This window comes from Watersipora subatra, chromosome 2 (assembly GCF_963576615.1).
Source record: "Watersipora subatra chromosome 2, tzWatSuba1.1, whole genome shotgun sequence".
Lineage (NCBI taxonomy): Eukaryota > Metazoa > Bryozoa > Gymnolaemata > Cheilostomatida > Watersiporidae > Watersipora > Watersipora subatra.
In genome coordinates, this window is record NC_088709.1 from 64,200,314 (window position 1) to 64,225,662 (window position 25,349).

Here is a 25,349-nt window from a genome sequence, read left to right on the forward strand (position 1 = left end):
TTTTTTTGGGTTCGGTAGAATACTACTCATTTGCATAGGTTTAGAAATTGCAGAACAGTGGTACGATATGTTTCCTTTTTTTAGGGCAGTACTTAACTCTGGTATTTACCTTCATGAAAGAAAATGGGGTTGTGAATATTTACGTTTTACAAAAAAGAAGCTTGATTTGTTTTCCTAAATTGGATATATGAAATATTTATTGATTCACAAAGCGATTTTATTTTCTGCAGTACTGTGCATTTATGATATAGTAGATCTCGCCATACGACAGTAATTAATTCCGGTGTTGTGATTGTCAGGCAAAAATTGCATATGGAAGGGCATTGTAGCTAACTTGCAATCTGTTTAACTTGTATTTTTCCTAATACTATAACCACTGCTATATTACTCTGCTTAAATAAATAAATCAGTTTTAAAATAGTTTTAGCAAGGACTTTGTGTGTTGTTTATCAGTCAAGTAAATTCCGTAATAATAGTAGGCTAGGCGGCTGATCAACCACAAATTTGTGTATATCCGTACAGAATCTATATTCAGTAGTTAGCGCTCGCTCGTTTGAGCACTTGGCTAATGAGTTTGACAGACCCGCTGCCTCGGACCACGATCAATGGGGGGCGGGGACTTGTTTACCGTTTAGACTAAGGGAAAGATCGTTGCGTTAGCAACCGTCTGCAGCCACTAAAAGCTGAATCGAACTTATTACCGTATGCTTAGCTTTGAAACGCAAATAAAGTGTTGAATACATAGAATTTTATTATCAGAAACTATGGCAAGCTAACGTGAAAGAGAGCCAAAGGTTCGTTTTGTTTAAGCCACTATTATAATCTTTTATTTTGTGTTTAAGCTACTGTTATAATCTTTTTATTTTGAGCTTTCAAATACCATTCATTCAGCAACTGTTAATATCTATTTCACTGGATTTTAAACTTCCTTGTGTTTATCCGTAATTAACATGTTATTGTAGATTTCACGGTGTTACTTATTAGCCAGCGTTGATGGAAGTTTGAATATATATATGAATAAACACCAGTGAAATCGAACGCTCACCACAAACACTTCGCTACAGCACCCAAGTGCAATTACATAACAATTAGCTTGTCGGGTGTACACGTATGTACGTAGCAGACCACGTGAACTGCTACAGGCATAGGAACCTATAGTAATTATCTAATGCACCCAAAAACTTTCATTTAAAAGTTAGAATGGTGAATGTTATATATGTTGATTGAAAATATATTTTTTGTGCAAATCTTTTCTATTACCCATTACTTTATTACCCCATTACCCAAGCGTTCACCTAGCTTTTACTATAATAAGAGCCGTGTTCGTTTTTTCGTCAGACACTTACATTCAGATGCATAGATTTTAAGCCAAGCGCGCTACGACTAAACCATGCAGCCACCTTGCCACAACTTGGAATAATCGTTACACACTGTGATCTGTCACGATGCATCAGACCACAAGCGGAAGTCTAGAAACATATTTTCCTTCTAGTAGTTCATGTGTGCTTCTAGTAGGTCAAGCCTTGCAAGGTTGGTATTTTAACCAATCGCTATAAACTGGACATACGACAAACAAACACTTAGATATTTATATATATAGATACAATATATAGATTATATTGTATTATAATGACATAGATATATATATAGCGTTTAATAAAAATCTACCTGAAAGATTAATTTTCAAACTAACCAGTAAATATTCAAGGAGCATGCATTTTGCAATATTAGACCAACCCACATGAAACAATGTCAGAAAGGGTGATAGTAGCTGCGGGTATTCTCACGACCAAACGAGCGGGAGCGAAGTTTGAAAGTTTTTATGATAAATGCATGTGCACACAATTTACAAAAATTATTCATTAACAACGTCGCAAACCCTTGTTTCAAAATCTCATGAACAAATATAACCATCGTTTTGTAGAGTCGTTAAAGTATAATAACGATACAAAACACATATAAGCCTATTTAAATATGTTACCAAGTCTTTGTAAATTGTCGACAGTCTCTTAAAACTTACCCATCTGATCGGATTATACACAAATAGACAAATTAATTTGGCCGAAATTCGTCACAAAACGCTTGACAAGCTTGGTTTAATAAAAGTTAAGACCGGTAAACGAAACGCCGAGACAATAGAATCATTCAGTCGTGCGCATTTCACGAAAAAATAACGTGCACATTTCACCAGTCTATAGCATTGTCGAATTGCTGAAGGTTTCTGTAATTAATGTAGAAGTACAGAAATCGTTTCTTTTTTGCCGATTTCAAAGTAACTGACATTTTGGAAACTTTTGAGTACTTTGGTATTCTAACTGATGTCCTAAGCAGTGAAAGTAAAGGAAATGACGATGATATTTTTTTTAACGATTCTTATGAGATTATTACAATATTTAATTATAAGTTTAGATGACTATTGAAGTGTAATAGTCACACTAACAACGTCGATGATGGGTAATATGTTACTGCTATTATTTTTTGTAAATAGTTTTGTTAAATAGATTTTCTGAAAATCTATATAAATATCACAACTTCTCGATATTGTTAGCTATGATGTTTTGAAATGTTAACAAAATTGTGCATTGGTTTTCTATTATCGCTGTATTACTATATTAATAATATTGGTTATTCTAATAATATCAGTGCATTTTACTTCTAATATTGGCCAATATTGCATTTCTCCTATTGCAGGGGAGAGATATAAACATATAATATTTCCCTTTCATTATTGCTGTTTGTCATGACCAAACACTTTTTAAATAGATTTTCTAATAATCTATATAAATATCACAACTTCTCGATATTGTTAGCTATGACGTTTTGAAATGTTAACAAAATTGTGCATTGGTTTTCTATTATCGCTGTATTACTATATTAATAATATTGGTTATTCTAATAATATCAGTGCATTTTACTTCTGATATTGGCCAATATTGCATTTCTCCTATTGCAGGGGAGAGATATAAACATATAATATTTCCCTTTCATTATTGCTGTTTGTCATGACCAAACACTTTTTAAATAGATTTTCTAATAATCTATATAAATATCACAACTTCTCGATATTGTTAGCTATGACGCTTTGAAATGTTAACAAAATTGTGCATTGGTTTTCTATTATCGCTGTATTACTATATTAATAATATTGGTTATTCTAATAATATCAGTGCATTTTACTTCTAATATTGGCCAATATTGCATTTCTCCTATTGCAGGGAGAGGTATAAACATATAATCTTTTCCTTTCATTATTGCTGTTTGTTGTATATAATAACACCCACACCCAGTACATTACAGCTACCATTGCAGTTATCCTATTGCGCTGCAGTGCCATTTGACTGCTAATATTGCATTTTTCAACCATCAGTACCCTTTCTTTTTCCAATATCACTTTGGTTGTGGGCTGTATGCCAGTGGAATATCTAGTATAATATATAGGCAGTATTTTGTAGTAGTTCTCTCTCTAATCCATGTCATGGAAGCCATAAATTTGTCTATGACGTAGCACAAGTGTTTTAGATTCGTCATCACTCAACTCACTGTGCAAATTTTTCAAGTTTGTTTTATATTTTCAAATACTGAAAGCATGTAACTCTTTCTAATTGAGGCATACGAGGCAGGTAGCTTGAGGGACTTTCAAGCAAACAAACAAAAAATGTAGGCTAGAAATGTCATAATTCTTTGGACCATTCTCAAACATTTATACCAGCTGATAGAACTTATGGTGGAAGCAAAAGAGTAATTCCGAGGTCACCCTAGCACGAATCTTCAATGAATAACAACGAAATTCGTTTGTGCCGAAACGATGGCTTCGGTAAGGTTTCGTGGCTGTGAGGCAATGTGAGGTTTCCTAAAATTGTTAAGGCAAAGAATCGATATAAATCATATAATAGGTTAATTATAGCTTTTGGCACTCTCCTATTCAATAAAGCTACAAGCGTATGTAGATCTCCGATATTGGTCCATTTTTACTGACAAGATAACATTTAGGCTCAGGAAGAATATAGCTCTCAATATTATTGGCTGAATGCGCTGACCAGGTCTACACGAGAATGCTGCCGGAGTGTCACTACAGATAAAGGAATCATGTTTATAAACATCCGTTTTTGTGGAGATTAGCCATTTTTAAATGACCTTGCCTTTCTGTAGTAGATTGGAGTACTTTATGTGGATACAAGCCGCCCAGCCTCATGTTGTGTTGTTTTGCTCATGGTCATCAACTTCCAGCTTCTGCTGGAAACAGTCATTTTGTAATTACTCTTGACCTATCATAGCAACTTGGTCATGTGATCACCGGCCACGCAGCTATTGTTAATACAAGCGCCCGGCATCATGTCGCTCTGTTCTGCTGCCTGAGGTTGTTGGAGTATCTCGGCTGATATGAAAACCATAGGATTCCAAGATATTATACATACACTATACCCAGCGATGGGTAGTATGCTGTATAGGGCCTTCATCTCGTTAGAATTTATCTGATGCAAGAGCAAGCAACTCCCACCAAGAGCAATAGGTGGGAGTTGATTCACATAATATATGACTTGCCTAATAGCAATACACGAACCAGATTGCTGACAATCATAAAAATAATGAACTAATTTTAATACAATTCTAGATTTGTTACTCTATCATACTTACTTACTCCTATTTTCTGTACTGTTTTTTTTTGCTTTTCATCAAATTCTGTCACTGTCCTGTGGGAAAAGGTATTGGGCTGTCAAAAATGTCCACCTGTCATTGTCCTTTGGTTAAACAGTTCTCTTTTTAGCCTCTTGTTGTGAGAATAAGAGTTTACAGGTAACAAATAGACAAAAGTTAGTCACATTTAGTATAGACTAGAATAGAGGCAAAAACATTTTAGCCTGTCTGATTGTTTGCTGATCAATTTAATTGTTGATCAATTTAATTGTTGATCAATCAATTATGGTTTCAAAATCTGTTGGCATGATAAATGTGGCAGCTTTTAGCTGTCACTGCGTCATGCGCTGATATAGGCGTGCATTCCGCGGGGTTAATCAATATTGTACATTCACTCGCTAGTGTTAATAAGCTATTTAAGCTCTCCTAGAGCTAGTGGCCGGCTTAGTCGAAGGGTTACTTCACTTACATTGAGCTGTTGCTTGAGGAATGTGCTGGGTTCGAATCCCCAGAGAAACCCTTACCGCCACCCGGCCTACTTTTTCTATAAGGTTTTAATCTTTGACAAACAAGTATGATTACAAACACTATTTTTGGCTTTGAACAAAATTGTTGGGAACTATTTTAGTCCGTTTATCATACTATTACAAGAAGAAGTATAAAGATCAGATGAAGTGTGATTGAGGCAACTTTGCTATGACCAATATATATACATTGTACATGTTTATTGTGTTTTTTCTGCTAGATGAATTTTTAATTTCTTAAACACCCTCGTGAACATGTTCTTAGGGCTCAGGATCAGTCATAGGTGGGAGCGGTCATATAAGGTCGATCATAGCTAGGGTCAGTGGTAGCTTGGGCCAGTTATAGCTAGGGTCAGTTGTAGCTAGAGCCAGTTGTAGCTAGGGTCATTTGTAGCTAGGGTCATTTGTAGCTAGGGTCATTTGTAGCTATGGCCGGTTGTAAATAAGGTCAGTTGTAGCTAGGGTCAGTTGTAGCTAGGGTCAGTTGTAGCTAGGGTCAGTTGTATCTAGGGCCAGTTGTAGCTAGGGTCAGTTATAGCAAGGGTCAGTTATAGCAAGGGTCAGTTGTAGCTATGGGCAGTTGTAAATAAGGTCAGTTGTAGCTAAGGTCAGTTGTAACTAGGGCTAATTGTAGCTAGGGTTAGTTGTAGCTAGGGCCAGTTGTAGCTAGGGCCGGTTGTAGATAGGGTCTGTTGTAGGGTCAGTTATAGCTAGGGTCAGTTGTAGATAGGGTCAGTTGTAGATAGGGTCAGTTGTCGCTAGGGCTGGTTGTAGCTAGGGCTGGTTGTAGGTAGGGTCTGTCATAACTAGGGCCAGTCATAGACTCATAGCTAGGGTCGGCATTATGTTTTATTTCTCATTTCTATTAGTTTTATTCACGTAGAAAACTGTAATGTTATTATGTCAATGTTCGTATTTTGAAAATTACCGTGAATTACAATACAAACATTTTACGTCATGGAAAAAAAATTTGAAAAAAATCATATGTAGAAGTGGTTGTAAGTCGATGGTGAATGCTTGAAGTTTGTGTTACATTTTTAAATGTATACACGGTTTTATGTACTGCCGTAAATCAGGGACGGACGATTTCTGAGTGACCCATGGCTGGAAATCTGTTACGTGAAGTTTCTAGATAATGTAGTGATTTGACTTGAATGTTTTTATTTGTTACTTTTCTTGCTGAATGTGACAATGTTTGCAGGTGCTTTGAGGGTGTGGAACTGCAAGACAAGGTCTTGTGTGCACACACAGACACTCCCCGAATCACAGAGCAAGGAGAACGACTCCGACACCGACCTGCACTCACTAACTCAGGCCTTCGTTGTGCCCTCCCTTGGCGTCATATGTACAACCAACCATGAACATAACATACAATTTTTCTCTACACAAGACATGAAGCTGAAGAAACAGGTATGTGGTTGACACCAAAAATGTATGTTTTCTGTTCTTGTACCTTTGGTCGTGTCAATCACTCCTTTTAGACATGGTTTCCCACCAGTAACAACACTTTGTTTAGAGTATCTCTTGTATATGTCAGATATATTATCAAGTTTTCATTTTATTATAACTATTACCTGTGAGAGATCGTCAGGTGAACTGATAAATCATAGAGAATAAGTGTATGCACTATTATTCGGCAATGTTTCATGCATTGGGCTACTAGCACAGATGTTACTGCATCGGGTTAGTAGCACAGATGTTACTGCATTGGGCTACTAGCACAGATGTTACTGCATCGGCCTAGTAGGTGGGGGTACTGTGGGTTCGAATCCTGAATGATGCAATCTTTTTTATAACCTCAAAATTTTTCTTCGAACGAATGTAATTATGGTATTACGAGTCTTCAAGGTACCTCTTCTGTATAATGAATCTTCTATAGCATCGCTCGTCAATAAAATAGAACAACTTTTTGTGGAGGCACGATGTCATGCGATTCGATTGAGAATGTAGTTTTCACTACATTCTGTGTTTATTGGCACAGTTCTAATTTCTGAGTACCAACCAGTGCTATCAGACTAAAAAGGGGGTTCAAAATTCATGCTTTATCGGCGACTGTACATTCCTACAGTATTTTCAGCAAACTCTAACATTAATGTAAATCTTTTTCATAATAAAAGCTGTGTTTGTCCGTTCGTCCGAAGCCAGGCTTAAAGGTTTGGAAAAAACTCACCACACAGGAAATGAACTTAGATATCCAGCTTTGCAGCCAAGCCCACTACTCACTGCACCACTAAAACACCTCGGAGTATTATTGAATACTTGTACACATAGTTATTACACATGAGCTGTCTCGGCACACGAGACTGCCAGTGTATGAGTGTGATATAGAAGCACGAGTCTTACGAAATATTCAGTGGTCGCGCTATACTTACCTTTCCTTATATTTACCATTATACGGTAAATGAGTTAAGAGTATAAACTGTAATGGTGTTTTTTCCTATATATTTACTATTGGAGAGAGTAGGCTCCCATTTTTTAGTCAAGTCCGTATCCTATTGGCCGAATTGAAATGCAAAAAGCTGTTATAATTATGCTTTGTCATCATGTGTTAGCAACAAAGAAATACTATCACTATGAATTTCGTTAGTCTAGGTTTTTCAACTCTACGCAATCAACTTATGTTGCCTTACAAAGAGTTTCTATCATTTCCAATTAGTTCTCCATTTTTTTATTAATTTTGAGATTACAAAGTTTTTTCAATCGTCCTTAGATTCAGATTGGCATTTCTCTGTGTAATATATTTCATTGTTAATGGTAACTTCAGAACTAGAACAATAGCCATTTGCAGGGCTTAATCATGTCTGTTCCGTTTTCGCTAGTACATTGGAAACAATGAAGAGATCATGGATGTACAGCTCTTTGGTTCTAATGAAGAGTTCCTGGCTCTTGCTACCAACAGCACTTCGGTGAGGGTCTACGGACTCGCTGACTTTGACAGGTTAGACAGCTACACTCACAGCTTATCGTAATAATTTGTTGTATTTTTTTCTTCGCTCACATTACTAAAAGTTTTTCATGTGGATCATAGTATCAGCGTTAATATCTTATCTCCCTTCTTTACAGTGTAGAGTTTGTCTAATTTATGCTCTGCTTTATGCAACTACCATATGTTTCTGCGTATAAGCCGATCCTAGAAAAACGGCCCTGAAATCAGGGAATTCATAAGAATTTGCATGTGAGCTAACCCTATAAATCATAACACGTCATACTTATCTGTCAAAGTAAAAGGTTGCGGAAATGCAGTAGCTTTTGGCATAGTACAAAACGTTTCTGATTGGTGAGTAGTTGTATAACTAGCCTATCGTGTCTTAAACGAAAGGAAACAATCATCTATTTGCATTGAGCCAATGGAAAACTTGTTGGCATCTCACATCGACCTTAGTTTCGCTTTATAAAAACACTTATCATAGCTATTTCTTCTTCACAATGATCAGACGCATTACAGCTACATAGATTACACAAATTGTAGACCAATGGACTTCTGATGACTAGCTATTGGGCAGTAGTTGTTGTGACAGTGAGTACCGTAAGTCCTTATACTCAAGCCGCGCGACTTGTCGCCGAGCGCGGCTTCTGGTTCAAGGTAATAAGCCGCCGCGGCTAAATCCAAGTTTTTAAAACTTGCGTGAGGCTTAGGGCGGCTTCTCGATAAATGCGGTCTCTGCTCAGTTCCGCGCTATAACCATAGAACCGCAGTCATGATACACTTTTATGTACGGGATTTTGGCGACCTACTCGTTTATTTTCAGGGTCATGTTTATGGAATACTTTAGACTAACGAAGAATTTATCGCTAATGTTTAACTCACCACAGTAGTAGGTCATTAAAACCGTTTCATTCTTGACCTGTATCTTTCCATAAACGTGATAGCCCTCTAACAGCGCAATAAAAGTCTAGCTGAGACATGACAAAAAGTTGTTAATGCAAGGGTTTAGAAATTTTAATTCGAACTTCGAAGTAAAAGAACATTCTTTTCACATGTACTGATGTAGCCTGTTTTCTTATTCAATAGTACTGGGTATAACGAAACCCTTCTCAACACTCTCGCTCCTGAAGAGGTCAAGGACGACAAAACCTCGGTCATTAGCCGCGGTTTGTGGGTATACGCGGCTTGTAGGAGGATTAGTTTTTCTTTCGTGAATCATCTGGTTTTGAGCACAAGCCGCGCGGCTTGAGCGTGAGGACTTACGGTATTTATTTTTGACAGTAATAATAATGCCATAAGCTATTATAGTGGTAACTTGTCTGACTCGAAATTAGCATGTCTTGACAAACTGTTGTTTTTGGCGGAGTTGTCCCCCGACTAGCGGAACAAGCAAAACAACAGCTGGTCACAATACGCACTGCACCTGGTGCATCAGCTGCACTGAAAGGGAGTTCCGTCTATGGGGCTTGGCTGCGATGTTATGTCGGTCACTCCATTGGTAATCATAACGGATTTAGCCCAAAAATTTATGTAGAAAAGGAAAATCTAGCAACTTTGTTAATAATTTCAACCAATATTAAAAAATCAGTGTAAGCCATTTGTGTCCTTTAATGGGTAAATCCTCTTCGGTAAAATCTTTTTAACTGTACTAGCGATACTATTAATGCAATTGCTCGTGATGTGCAAAAACTGCAAGCGATCATTTGTATGACCAACCACAAACCGTTATTGTCGTCATAGCATATTATTATCAAACAATAGCTGCTTCACGTGGATGTGTATGTTCTTTCCATGAGAACAAAAGCTTGACAGAGAAAGGCTAAATGCACCGGTTCCATCGCATTTCTTTTTCAATGAATCTTCACCTGCGTCTTTTGTTCAAGTGCAAGCCATCGCTGCTGTACAAAACACACTGAGTAAAATGCCACCAGCCACATGCATAGCATGGTTCGAGTTGTACTTCTTGAAATTAAGTTAGCATAATGTCATTTCGTTTGCTTCCAATCAGAGTTGCACGCGTATAAGATGGACCCCTTAGTTTCATGATTTTTTTTGGGTTTTAAAATCGGTGTATATGTTAGGATATACGGCACATTTTGTGATTAATCCTAGAATCTGTCAAAAACCCTAAAATTATTTTGAACTATTTCCTGTTGAAGGTGCGTTCCTTTGCTATTCCTTGAATTGAAATTCTAGTTGTATGTGATTAGATAATTATGACCAAGCCCAGGTGCCAATACTGATACTTTTGATATTAGGGACTTAATTACCTACCCACTTGACAAACTACCTGAATCATTATTAGAATGTTGGTTACGTAAATAAGGAGTTCAATAAACTCCACTTAAATCTGACATAACTAGTTGTTTGCTCTTTTTCTAATATTCAGAAGACAGCTCTTAATCTCTAGCAATATACGCTTGTGGCTCATATATTATTGAATCTGAAGTTGCTAAAAGATGTCAAGTGGGTAGCTAAAAGCTTTGCCACTGATCTACTAAAACTACCATCAATTCTACTATAAAGGAAATTGTAGCAGTTCAGTTTCTAATTGTAGCCAATTATTTTGAGATTGGGAAAAACAACATGCAAAAAGGATAAAAATAACTTCATGTTGCAGTATCCTTGGATATCTATGAACAGTAAATCAACACAGTTTACTATAGTACAATGTAAATAACAAAATGATATATTTAAGAACAATATACAATATCGCTTACCCTAATCACAATTTTACAAACCTTTGTTCAATAGTAACTTTTCAGTACTATCCTAGACCAATTGTTAGTCGGTCGAACAACTAACTTGTTGATGCTATGATTCAATATTTCTCTACTAAATAAATTATTATTGGTAAATTGGCTTTAGGTTCCCTCATTTACAGGTTGCAGTATTAGGTCGAAAGTAAATCAGCCAATCGGGTAGATTGGTCTCAACAGAACTTTTATTAAATACATTCTAAATCTTGCAAGAAGATTCTTTTATTGGAATGTTTAAAAATACTGGTCATTTTCTGTTTTCTAACCTTTAATCTAAAAACATATCCTAAAATTATACCATTAAATATTTTATTTTGTTAGTTCTTTTTGTTACAGAGCCCTCTAAAAAATACATTTAAAATTGAATTTGCAGAAAATTTTTAGTAAATTTTATCAAAAAGTATTAGTATTTTGTTATCATTTGCGATTGTTTTTGATGTTTGAGATGTCTGATTGCCAGGATGTTTTAAGATTAAAATCGATAGGACTTGATCGTGATTAAGATGCTCAGATCTAGAAAAAAGCGCGATTATGACGTCTATAGTTGCTAAAAGGTCGACAGAATAGAGATGCATTATGCTTGAACGCAATAGCCGATATCGACTATTGCATCGATAACAACTAGTGATGTCATTTGGCGTGTTTTTTTCTGAAGGTTTTCATCGCGATCAAGTTTTATCGATTTCAATCTTGAAACATCCTGGCAGTCAGATCATCTCAAACATCAAAAGCAAATGATAGAAAAATACTGATACTTTCTGATAAAATTTTTGGGCAAGTTCAATTTTAAATTTAGTTTTTGAATGGCTCTGTAACAAAAAAAACTAACAAAATAAAATATTTAATAATGGAATTTTAGAATATGTTTTTATCCTGGTAATCAGATCACCTTATACATTAAAAAAATCGCAAAAGATAAAAAAAACTGATACTTTCTGAGAAAATCTACTGAAATTTTGTGCAAGTTCATCTTTAAATAAGGATTTCATAATTTCACTTCCAAACAGAACGCTTTGCTGTTTCTGTGTGGTATGTACCACATATCCCAAACAGAACGCTTTGCTGTTTCTGTGTGGTATGTACCACATATCCCAAACAGAACACTTTGCTGTTTCTGTGTGGTATGTACCACATATCCCAAACAGAACCTTTTGCTGTTTCTGTGTGGTATGTACCACATATCCCAAACAGAATGATTTGCTGTTTCTGTGTGGTATGTACCACATATCCCAAACAGAACCCTTTGCTGTTTCTGTGTGGTATGTACCACATATCCCAAACAGAACCCTTTGCTGTTTCTGCGTGATGTGTACCAAATATCCCAAACAGAACCCTTTGCTGTTTCTATGTGGTATGTACCACATATCCCAAACAAAATGCTTTGCTGTTTCTGTGTGATATGTACCAAATATCCCAAACAGAATGCTTTGCTGTTTCTGTGTGATATGTACCACATATCCCAAACAGAACGCTTTGCTGTTTCTGTGTGGTATGTACCAAATATCCCAAACAGAATGCTTTGCTGTTTCTGTGTGATATGTACCACATATCCCAAACAGAACCCTTTGCTGTTTCTGTGTGATATGTACCACATATCCCAAACAGAACCCTTTGCTGTTTCTGCGTGATATGTACCAAATATCCCAAACAGAACTCTTTGCTGTTTCTATGTGGTATGTACCACATATCCCAAACAGAATGCTTTGCTGTTTCTGTGTGATATGTACCAAATATCCCAAACAGAATGCTTTGCTGTTTCTGTGTGATATGTACCACATATCCCAAACAGAACGCTTTGCTGTTTCTGTGTGGTATGTACCAAATATCCCAAACAGAACACTTTGCTGTTTCTGTGTGGTATGTACCACATATCCCAAACAGAACCCTTTGCTGTTTCTGTGTGATATGTACCAAATATCCCAAACAGAACTCTTTGCTGTTTCTGTGTGGTATGTACCACATATCCCAAACAGAACCCTTTGCTGTTTCTGCGTGATATGTACCAAATATCCCAAACAGAACCCTTTGCTGTTTCTATGTGGTATGTACCACATATCCCAAACAGAATGCTTTGCTGTTTCTGTGTGATATGTACCACATATCCCAAACAGAACGCTTTGCTGTTTCTGTGTGGTATGTACCAAATATCCCAAACAGAATGCTTTGCTGTTTCTGTGTGATATGTACCACATATCCCAAACAGAACCCTTTGCTGTTTCTGTGTGATATGTACCACATATCCCAAACAGAACCCTTTGCTGTTTCTGCGTGATATGTACCAAATATCCCAAACAGAACACTTTGCTGTTTCTATGTGGTATGTACCACATATCCCAAACAGAATGCTTTGCTGTTTCTGTGTGATATGTACCAAATATCCCAAACAGAATGCTTTGCTGTTTCTGTGTGATATGTACCACATATCCCAAACAGAACGCTTTGCTGTTTTTGTGTGGTATGTACCAAATATCCCAAACAGAATGCTTTGCTGTTTCTGTGTGAAATGTACCAAATATCTCAAACAGAACGCTTTGCTGTTTCTGCGTGGTATGTACCAAATATCCCAAACAGAACGCTTTGCTGTTTCTGTGCGATATCTAGTGTCTTTCCGGTTTTTCCCAGAGGCTACCCTGAGTTGGTTTTCTCCACTTTTGCAGTGACTTACTACATGGACACACAGACATTGTCATGTGCATATCGGTCAGTAACGATGGCTGTCTCTTGCTCAGCGGTTCTAAGGATAATACTGCCATCCTCTGGAGTGTAGGTGATGGAATTCATGACATACAAAAACTCTACACCGCATATGGACATGCACAGTCAGTCAGCGCTGTCTGTCTTCCCAGGTAAAATAGCTGGCTCTCTAGTGACTCAGCCTATGATTGATGTTTCATAGTATTGTTTATGTTTAATCACTGATTGATACTCAAGGAGTTAATACAAACATCTATATATATTTCTCAAAGTTTGTGTATTCGTCTCTGAGTATGTCCAGCTATAGCTATCAAAATCTTGGAATGAAGAATCTATAGCACAAAAGATTTGATCACAGTCCCTCTCATTCACCAGTCCGACACCTTACCAATTCAGCCACACGAGCTTGATAGATTTTGCTAGGCGATATACATGTATGTCGATATATGGGAGCAAATATGCTACCACGTTACGATGTGATGTCACGGAGCGGGGTAGCTTTTATTTGTAAGCTTACTCAGATTATCTCTTGGCAATATACCAGGCTAATAGCAGGTGGCAGGCAGCTCTCATTGTTTATAAGCTGATTTTTAATACCCGGGCAACGCTGGGTAGCGCAGCTAGTATATATATATAAATACATTGATACGTCTTTACTATAATAAGAGCCATGATTGTAGTTTGCAAAAAGATTGCATTGTGCAGGATTTGAACTCGTATATGTAATTTGAGATGTTTGTTAAATTGTGCAAATATATCTGACAAGTTTCAACATTAACTGCACATCAATTACGTAGTGTACTGTTTGGCGTGCTACATGAAAGCTTACAGATGAGATTGATGATGAGATACATGATCAGTTTTATGAAAAAAGACCCCTATTTATAGAAGCTGCTTGATACGCATGAATATAAACAGCTCAGTTTGATTGGAAGCAGGCATTTCATACGTTCAGCACATGCATACAGCTGAGCTACATCCTTATTATTGTTATACCTACCAATCTCGCACAGACACTCGCTAGAACCAAACTCGATAAATTAACGTCATTTCAGCACCTTCCTGGTTTAAGATTTCGTTTGTTGCATTTTTTTAAAATCCTGATTAAATAGGACAGTTGTAAGGAGCTAAGGCTATTTTAAACACAAAACTTGTGTAAATATTGTTATAGCCAGCAGCATGAACAAATGAAAAAATTGTCTATAACTTTGTCAATATATTATAAAGAAGCAGAAGAACAGTAAGAGACTGTCTAACAAGTACATGTAATGGAGCATAATTCACGCTTTCAGTATGGTTAAGAGGAGTGCACATAACTTTGTATTGCCATGGGCACATAACTCTGCATTTTTAAGTGCACACAACTCTATATCGTCAAGCGCACATAACTTTGCGTTATTATGTACGCATAACTCTACATTGTTAAAGGTTGACTTGCAAAAAAATTCACATGACAGTTATTTGGTATCAAAAGATTCACCCTGTCTTACTCTGCTATGTTGTAGGTGCCAAATGTGTGGAAATGTGATTACAAGCTCTTAAAAGCTCAAAAACGAAAAGCCGCCATTGATTGGAATCTCTTTATTTCTCTGACGTTGTCATTACAGTTTGGTTATTGTCTTGTCATGTGATGTTCTCACGGGAATTGAAAGGCCAATAAAAAGCTCAATATAAAACTTATCGTAGCACTAGTTTATGACAAACACTTCGGGTTTTACCGAAGACCCGTTATCAAATATAGATGCTCGCTACTTTACAGTTTTGTTTCGGCTTGGTCTAATCGGCAAGTCGTAATCTGATCATGTGACCCAATACTTCGCAAATAATCTTTGCAGCACTTTTCGAGTATCACAGGTGACCAACAGGCTTGTCATGATTATCAGACAATGATATGTACTCCTTCGAGCTAAGGTTAGAAAATTAAACGAATTTTTACGGTAAGTTATAAGATATCACTGCTAAAAGTGACAGCATTACAATGATGATAAAACAGACGTGTAAGAACAATAGGCATGGTTTTATTGAATGCGTGAAGTATATTTGGGAAAATATTTCGACGAATAAGGTTGCAGGAAAGTGTAAACAGAAATCATCTACCACAACTACGCCACATTTGAGCCGTTTTGGAAACTACGGCTGTCTCGTGTGGCTGCGATTAACTGTTCGCTTTTTAGCTTTTAAGAGCATGTAATCGTATTTCCACATATTTTGCACCTACAACACAACAGAGTAAGACATGGTGAATTTTTTGATATCAAATAACTGTAATGTGAATTTTGTTGCAAGTCAACCTTTAAGTACTCATAATTGTGTATTGTCATGTGCACACAACTCTGCATAACTGTTTACCTAGCTTGTATATTCACATTCTGGAAAAACAATCAAACTTCATGGAGACTAGACTTCTTATTTAATGCTCCATAACTTGGTGGTTTCTCGTTTGTTTGTTCGTTTTATTTCACATTAAATCATGACATAATAAGATTATAGAAACTTAAGGTGCAATGTGGGCCCACATGTACGTAGCATGGCTATTTCTTCTTTTTAGGTTTTATTAATCGTAAAATTTACTAGTGTTTATCTAAGCTGTGTAGTGTGATGCTAATGATCACGTCATGCCTTTTATGCAGGCTTGGCTGCCACCAGTTCATCACTGGCAGCGTAGACAACACCCTGAAGGTGTGGAGGGGACCAAGCGAGGACCTGACTGACTCCCCTGAGCAGATCATATGCACTGAGACAGTTTTGGCACACGATAGAGACATTAACGCTGTGGATGTAGCGCCAAACGATAAACTGCTTGTGACAGCTTCTAGAGACAAGACTGCCAAGGTAAAATTGCTTCTCACTCATCTCTGTAGGATAAGTTTATATGACATCTGACACGTGTTTGAGCTTCTGTATCCAGCTCTAACTTGAGTTCACTTTTCTTGCTGTTTAAAAATATCGTATTTCATCGGTTCTAACAAGAAACTAGTATTATGTATGTCTTTTTATTGCATCGCATCTTTTCTGTAAACAGCATTCTCATTGGTTATGTAAACAAAATGATATTTAACTTTATGATATCATGTACAAGAGCTTCAGAAGAATCGATCGTAATGTCATCTATTCGTTCTAAAAGATGCATCAGCGTATCTGCTGCTATCATTAATAGGATCCAACTAAACAAAGTTGAGTAAGGTACATCTGCAGCGCTGTGGTTCATGCGCTTACGACAGGAAACCAGCGTATGCTTTGGCGGCATCTGTTCATCTTTCCCTTTCAGCATCCTTCGACCTTTATCTGCTGCACCAACTTTAGTTTAGCAAAAGAGATGAATGACATGTGTCTGCTTCGAGCTATTTTTATTGCAAAGGTCACTCATACACATGTTAAGCATTCTTGAATGTACGTAGTTGCAACGTGAGGGAGATGACTCGTATAGCAGACTGACTCATACAAAGGGCATAGTCAGCTTCTCACCGTATAGGGGGGGGGCATAATTAGGTGCATGTGAGGAGTACAGATTTCAATCACGCACCCCTCAGTCTTAAAAAACCATCGTGGTTTTTGCTTTGATCAGGCTACACAATAATCAGGTCGGGCAGGGTTTATTGGCAATTGGTAGGGGTGTGTGGAGGACTAAAAGCCATTGCCTGAAATCTTTTTAAATACAGTTGACCCTCGCTTTTTCGCATTTCACTTCCCCGGACTTCCAATTGTTCAGACTAATAGGTGGCTCTCACGATAGACGACGCAACCAATACTTGCAGGGGAGTTTTGCCCCATATTGTCATTTTCATTTGTTAATATTATTGGTATTAATATTATACTGTTCCCTATTGCAGGTATAATCATATTTTACTCTCCCATTTATACTGTATATGCATACTAGCTGTGCTACCCGGCGTTACCCGGGTATTAAAAACCAGCTTATAAACAATTAGAGTATCTGCCACTTGCTGTTAGCCTGGCACATTGCCAATGGATAATTTGAGTAAGCTTACTAATAAGAACTACCGCTTCTCATCACGTTACATTGTATATGCATTTTGTACACTAGGAGTATGTGTGTGAGGCAATATCGGCTGTTTAATGTACAGTACTGTACAGTACTCAGTTTTCAATGTCTGGACTTCTTTAAGGTCCGGACATGGCTCAGGTTTGTCTGTAGTTTAATGTTTGTAAGCTATAATAGCCCAACACATGCTCATAACAAGCACGTTTGGTATGTAGGTTAACAAATTTTTATTAGGTTTTTTGCATGTCATCAATGAAATAATTATTGCGTCGGTAACAAGCTGCTGAAATATGCGTGTAGAGGACAACTCTAAATTTATGAGTATGTGAAGGACTAAAGGCTGTTCACACCATATTGCAGTATGTCGACGTTAATCCAGCAATACATCGGTGATCATTTTTGATAACATTGAAAGCACCATTACAAACCCATCAGCGAATAGTCCGCAACATAACATTCTCATTACAAAATGTTGTCACTGAATCAAAGAAAGACTAGTCTCACAGCTACTATCATGAAGAAAAATATAGATCAAGCAATTGGCGACATCCAATCACCATCGCTGAAGTGCTGCACATTGCGAAGACTATCATGGATGCTCGGCGAAATATCGGGAAAGTTTCACAGCTGCAGTGTTTTCCAACATATCTATGTTACGTCAGCGATGTCATCGGTGTATGGTTGACGAATAATCTCCGAGAGGTTATCCGCAACATACGGTGGTACGGTGTGAACCAGCCTTGACCAAATGCATATTGCATATCCCATTCCACAATTAATGTTTTTTCAGCATTTTGCCACTTTTCAGCATTAGCCATTTTGTCCTTTAGGATACATCGGGCTGATGATATGTATAGTTGAGACAGTTTATAACATAAGTGACTGAATCCCTGATGTTTTTTTCTGTTGATTATAGTAAGTCAATGAGCCCTCATCTGATCCTCTCAAGCATTCCAATAAATTAATATTAGTAAAAAAATATTTAGCTGGAAAAAGTGTTCACGTTGCTGCAGATTATACTCTTGTCAATTTTGTAGGTGTGGAAAGCAGACGATCTCTCCTTACTCGGAGTGCTCAAGGGACATTCTCGTGGCATTTGGAAGGCCAAGTTTTCTCCTATTGATCAGGTGATTATAGCTTATTGCAAGGATTAGTAAATGGTTATGTAAGCATTTATTGCCCTCTGGAGAACATGGGTCTGAGAATTGACAACTAGCTTGTTGCTACGTCACCATTCTCAGGGAAGTTTGACTTTTGTATTTTGACATTCTTCTGACAGTATTAGTCAGGTTGCTTTTAATGGCAAAAGTGTCATTATGACATCTATGAACAGAATCCTTTAATTGGAGTTGGTTTGAGTAGTAACTCTGAGTGACAGCATTTTCAAGAGCGTGAATCGGGGTGTGGGATAGAAGATTTTTGATTTAAACCGCCAATCGTATTTGCCATAAGGTAATGGTATCGACTGTTGCCAGGCGTCCTATGGATCAACTTGAAAATTATTACAGGCCATGAGATCTGAACTCAGAGCTTTATTTTCCTTGATGGAAACCGATGATCTATCTAAATCTTTGCCATACTAAAAACCATGTCCGACCGTTTATCCGAAGTCACGGTAAGATATTGAAAAAATTGCATCTCACTCGATTCAAATTCGCGACATGCAGCCTGCTAGACCACAACACTAAGGACACTTTATTTACACACACAAAAAGTTTTTCACAAAGAACACTTTGTTGAGAAATTTATCTGTTTTCATAGATTATCTGTTTTCATAGATTATCTGTTTTGTATCAAACGTACTCATACAAAAAACAGTGCACATTAGAGATTAAATAGGAAGAGTCAGATATTTTATAGCTACATAACTGGCAGTGTAGCATATGTTATAGTCTAGTATATTGTAAATTTTTAATACTTGTGTATTATGCTTCGGCCCCATATTGAGACACAGTAGAAGTTTCAGATCGAAGGCCCTTCCGGATATCAACCTGCTGCTTGGCAGTCTACAGTCTTAACCACTACACAGCTGCCTAACATGCATTCTATCTATATACTTATAAATTATGATTGTCTTGTAAACTCGCTTGATACTGTCACACTGAAGAAATGATATAGATAGTAATTAGAATGCTTCATAAAAGATTTTTGTGTGCAGTGCTCAAACTCAGGGTAGCTGAGGGTACCAGACGCTAATAAGACTGATCGACTTGTAATCCTGCTTGACATCGTCGCACTCAAGAAATAACATAGACAGTCAATAAAGCTTGCAATACCAACACTTTACTGCGCACTGCTCCAATCTAAGCCTCTTTAGGATTTGAAGAATAATATTTACTATAATAAGAGTGATGATCTGTGAAGTTATAAAATTCTCACATGAGAGAAGAGTTGTAAGAGGAGACTCACTATAGCTTATTTTATGTATAAAAGTAGGTTCACTTCAAGTAATACCAGACTTAATTGGCAATCTTAGAACTTTCATTTTACATATAAATGTGCCACGATCTATCAGATTAGAAACTCAAGTATCCATCTTCCAGTGCATTAGGACAATCACCTTTAATGAACACATTCATAGATTTTTTTCACGAAAGAAATTCCGTTCTTACTGCTGGCACATAATATATGCTCATAGTTTATTCCTGTAACATCAAAATGACTCATCAATTACATGTGTGCCAGAAACTCAACAACACAATTTGAGTTAAATTTGAGTTAGTTTACCGGCTTCACATGCGTTAAGGACAGTTGTCCTCAATGAACGAGTTCATGAACTTATGTCGGGAAAGCAGTGTAGCAGTGTGTGAAAAAAATAGAGGGAATCCCAAGCAACTCCAAGCTTACTGCTCCGGGTTAAATTTAACTCCGCGAATAATTTTATCCTGTAGGGTATTAGTATGTGGAGGTAAGTCAAGGTTTGAGTGTGCTTAGGTAGTACTTGCACCTGCTAATATCAATCCATGCTATTGTTTTACATCAGGCCATATCAGTTTCTGTTTCTATTCCATTGATTTCTACTGGTTCTAATAATAAGTATAAGTTTTTTCTGTATCTAAATTTTGTATCCTGTTAACCATTAATAACCATTCAATTGTTTGCTGTTTTGCAGTGCATAATAACAGCGTCAGCTGATGGAACCCTGAAGATTTTTACTATTACAGACTTCACTTGTGTCAAGGTCAGAACTATTATGTCAAGGTCATTGCCATTCCGTTGTCAATACCTTTAATTTAAGTCAAAACTATTATATTCAAAGTCACTAGCAGTATGGTTAGGACATTATCAACATTATTTCAAGACGAGTATTATAATGTGAATGTCAGAAGTTCAGAATTACTGTGTCAAGGTCAAGATAATTGGGCCAAGGCTGCTACCTTATGATAAGCCAAGTTTATTTGATTATACTATTATTGTATCATTATGTTTTGGCTATTGCTATGGTAACAACCGTTCTAATGCATGAAGATCAAAGTTAGCACGATTGTTTTTCTGCATGAAGTGTAAGGGTGGCTACACTAGCCCTCCTGGTGGCATCAGCATTTTTTAGATCCTTCATAACTCTAGCAATTTATATTATTAGAATCAATAACTCCTACTTAAAAATAATTGTTTGCGTGATTAATAAAAATAGTGAAGGTAATTGAAAATCTAAAAAAACTAAAAAATCCAAAAAACTACTATTGGCCAATATTGGAAGTTGCCTCAAATACTATTGGTCAATATTGGGAGTTGCCTCAAATACTATTGGTCAATATTGGAAGTTGCCTCAAATATTATTGGTCAATATTGCGAGTTGCCTCAATTACTATTGGCCGATATTGAAATCACTCAGTTTTCTTGCCCTTTATGGAATATTTAAGTCATCCAATCAAAATCTTTATTCGTGAAAGCAGAACAAGCATTGACATAATTTTTATATCGAAAAATAAATTTTAAATGTTAACATATTCTGATAAACTGACTTTAGAGAAGAGCTTATTTGTAAAGAGTTTTTAAAATTTCCAATCTTTGCAAAAAAGCAATTACTTATGGCACTTGTCAGAAGATGAGCCGCTGAAGTGGTTAGAAGCCATTTTATAGCCACGACTCAAACACTACTATTGAATGTCTAAATACAATACAGACTTTATTTACGAACTTGTACATCACTCTTTGACCTTTTCTCCTGTATGCGCAGGAAATATATATGACAAGGTACAATGGCAGTTACTGTAAGCTAATTGTATCACATCCACAGATTGGCTAGTTGGCAGTCTGTCCAGAAGTCCATGTGTTGTCAAAAAGTATTTCCTTATGTCAGTGCCCCCAATTTTTTTGTTTTTAAATTTAGTTTATCATTTTATTAATTTCAAGATCATTGCTGGTAAATGAAAGAGCACTATAGCTACTAATAACTGAAAACCTTGACCCACGGCCACTGCATACAAATCGTTTCACATGCAGCGTAAAATAGGGGCAAATATTTGTCATGGCATACGAAGTAGCTGCTAAAATATGAAATGCCCAGAAACATCACAGTTGTGTAAGTAAAAGCAAGAAAATATGGCGGAAATTAAAACTAAAACATTACAATAATTAAAAATTACATAAATTAGTTTAAATTTATCTAGTGTACTTTAGACTAAGCTCTGTCATATATTTCTAACACCTACACATGGTCTCTAAGTCTGTCGCACTGTCTCTAAGGTAAGCTACAATAAAAAATATTTTTACTGGCTATTTTAGTGCTTTATTAATATAGCTTTTGCATATAGTTTAGTAACAAGCTTAACAAAATATAATGCGTTTTTATGGGAATATGTTAACGTCCAATAATTTTAGCATATAAAACAAATATTGGAACAGGTTAACTTCATCAGTCAAATTTTGACTGTACCAAAAGTTTGACTCTACCAAAAGTTTGACTGTATCAAAAGTTTGACTGTACCAAAAGTTTTACTGTATCAAAAGTTTGACTGTACCAAAGGTTTGACTGTACCAAAGGTTTGACTGCATCAAAGGTTTGACTGCGCCAAAGGTTTGACTGTAGTTTTAAAATGGTGTCATTGATCCTTTAACGATAAAGAAGCGGATTCCTTGTTCCCGTGCAATGGTTTCCAACGATCTTCCTTTATAGGGTGAATTCTCAAGTTGTCTTCATCTAAATACACTTTTATTACTGATTCATATAGATTTCTTTGGGGGGCTTATAAATGGAACTAATCTGTGTGGCCTTGGCCTTATATGCCACCCATTTTGTAGACATTCGAAGGTCACGAGTCTCCTGTGCTTAATGTCTCCTTTGTTACACGAGGAATGCAGTTTGTGTCAAGGTGGGTTGTACTTTTATCATGGTCAGTTTTACTTTATAGAAATTTACTGTATTATATTACTTTATTGTATAACTTTATTCCAGAAAGTTAATTTATTTCACGATATATGAAATACCAGAGTACAAGTCATAAACATGATTTGCAAGGACCATGCAGTAACAAGTTAGTGAAAGAAATGACATATAGTTCTGAAGCGGCTTCGAATAGCGGCTCTTCTCCCTTGTACAAACTCAAAATGGTTTGAATAGTGATTGATTCGACATGGAGTATGGTTGTGAGAGAGTGAACTTTACCACATTGCATGGTAGTTATATGATTATTATAATTACTAGTACATTAGCAATCTAGTAGTCTGTGAGGGATCCCACGGTGTGTCAATAAAGCCATAAGTGTAACTATGTGCACAAATATTCAGAAATGTTGGAACGCAACTGATCGCCACAAATTTTAGGGTGTTGGGCTACTAAGCTGAATGTTTGAATCACAAACGATGCAGTCTTTCACCTCATCTTCTAACCGCAGCTTCGGATGGACTGACGGACTTGTCTCTTATTATAGTAAAGATTTTTGTTGTGTGATGTTTTAAATAGTCGTAAAAACTATTTTATTTACAACTTTCATCAGTTCAGTAAATTTTTGCTTATAAATGTAATTATTTGAGTTGCTGTTAGATTCCATGTTGGAGTGACAGGCCAGTCTGATCTTGTGCTAGGTTGATGCAGTCATAACAAGATTTCCTTTTCGAAACAACCAATCGCACTGAGCTTTCCCTTAGGAACTAACTGATCACACTCCTGATATACCCCTTAGGAACTAACTGATCACACTCCTGATATACTCTGTTTGTCTATGCCAATCGTAATGATGTTATTTGGTACCAGTGGTTTTAATGCCAAAGTGTAGGCAGCTCTCCTTAATGCTTTGAACTGGATTCATTCAAGTCTTGAAGTTGCTTACTGATCTCATACTTCCTTATTGTGTTTTATTTCTGTTGGTTTTTATCATAGTTTCAACTAATTCTTTATTCCCAATTGTTCATAATTTCCAAAAAAACTTTTATTATGATCCTTACTATGCTTGCCAATATATAATAAGCATCCATTGTGAAAAAGTTTTAATTTATTTCTCTTACATCAAATATATTCAGCCATTTCTGTAGAGGGATTTAATATGACTGTCGGCGGTCTGGCATGTAAGGAAGAGTGGGCACTTCAATAACCTACCTGAAGACGCTCAAACGAATCCAGTTCAAAGCATTACAAGTGGTGCCTAAACTTCGGCACCAAATCAATTAGCGTCAAAAACTTCCATCGCCACAATATCGACACCTTAACTTCAGCAAAACGTCGCCAAATACTGCTAGACTCTATGTCAATGTATTTGTTCATATTGCAGTGACGATGCGGGTATAATAAAGTTGTGGAACATAAAGGACACTGAGCTGGTAAAGACAATGGAAGGACACAGTGAGAGATGCTGGGCTCTCACTACTGACAAGTCCACGCAGGACAGGATGGTGTCAGCCTGTGCAGGAGGCACATTGGTTGTCTGGAAGGTCTGTTAGTGCTTTATGCAGCTGAGATTTATGAGTTGTGTTGGAGTGGGTGGTACTATAGCTAGAGGGGAAGTAGCAAGTAGATTATCAGCATAACCTAGACCAAATAAGTATGTTATCAGCATAACCTAGACCAAATAAGTATGTTATCAGCATAACCTAGACCAAATAAGTACATTATCAGCATAACCTAGACCAGATAAGTACATTATCAGCACAAACTAGACCAAATAAGTACATTATCAGCATAACCTAGACCAAATAAATAGGTTGTCAGGATAACCTAGACCAAATAAGTACATTATCAGAATAACCTAGACCAAATAAGTTACTGTAGTTGTTAGCTACAGTTGTGGTTCATAGGTTGCCTTTAGATAGAGCAATGTAATGTACATTAGTGCCACCTTAATTTTTGTTCCATAGACTTATGCTTACATAGAGTGACGCGTACATAGAGCGACATTCTGTAATGCATAGTTAACTTAACACATGGAGTTCTATTACATCAAATGTTGTTAAAAATAGATGTTACATATAGTGTTGTTACATAGAGCTGCGATACATAGAGTGTTGTTACATAGAGCTGCGGTACATATAGTGTTGTTACATAGAGCTGCGGTGTATAGAGTGTTGGTACATAGAGCTTCAGTACATAGAGTGTTGTTACACAGAGCTGCGGTACATAGAGTGATTCTACTTAGAGAGATGTGACATAAAAATTATATTACATATGGTGATAGTACATAAAGCTGTGTTAGATGTAGTTATGTTACATAAGGAGATTTTACATAGAGTGATGTTACTTAGAGCTGTGTTATTTAAAATGGTACTACATAGAGAGGTGTTTTATAGGGAGATGTTATATATAGTTATGCTAAATAGAGAGGTTCCATGAAGCAGTGATACATATAGGTACGGTACATCAAGATAAGTTACAT

At 36.7% G+C, this 25,349-nt stretch overlaps 1 protein-coding gene across 1 annotated transcript in view; it reads left to right on the forward strand.

Annotated features, from left to right (window-relative positions):
• Nucleotides 1-25,349, forward strand: part of LOC137387213 (transducin beta-like protein 3) — a 67,721-nt gene that overhangs the window by 18,794 nt on the left and 23,578 nt on the right. Inside the window, exons 8-15 of the mRNA XM_068073551.1 lie at nt 6,361-6,569; nt 7,979-8,097; nt 13,502-13,690; nt 16,169-16,370; nt 18,579-18,668; nt 20,654-20,722; nt 22,786-22,856; nt 24,252-24,411. Of these exons, the coding sequence (XP_067929652.1) occupies nt 6,361-6,569; nt 7,979-8,097; nt 13,502-13,690; nt 16,169-16,370; nt 18,579-18,668; nt 20,654-20,722; nt 22,786-22,856; nt 24,252-24,411 (1,109 nt within the window). The remainder of the gene's footprint in view (nt 1-6,360; nt 6,570-7,978; nt 8,098-13,501; nt 13,691-16,168; nt 16,371-18,578; nt 18,669-20,653; nt 20,723-22,785; nt 22,857-24,251; nt 24,412-25,349) is intronic.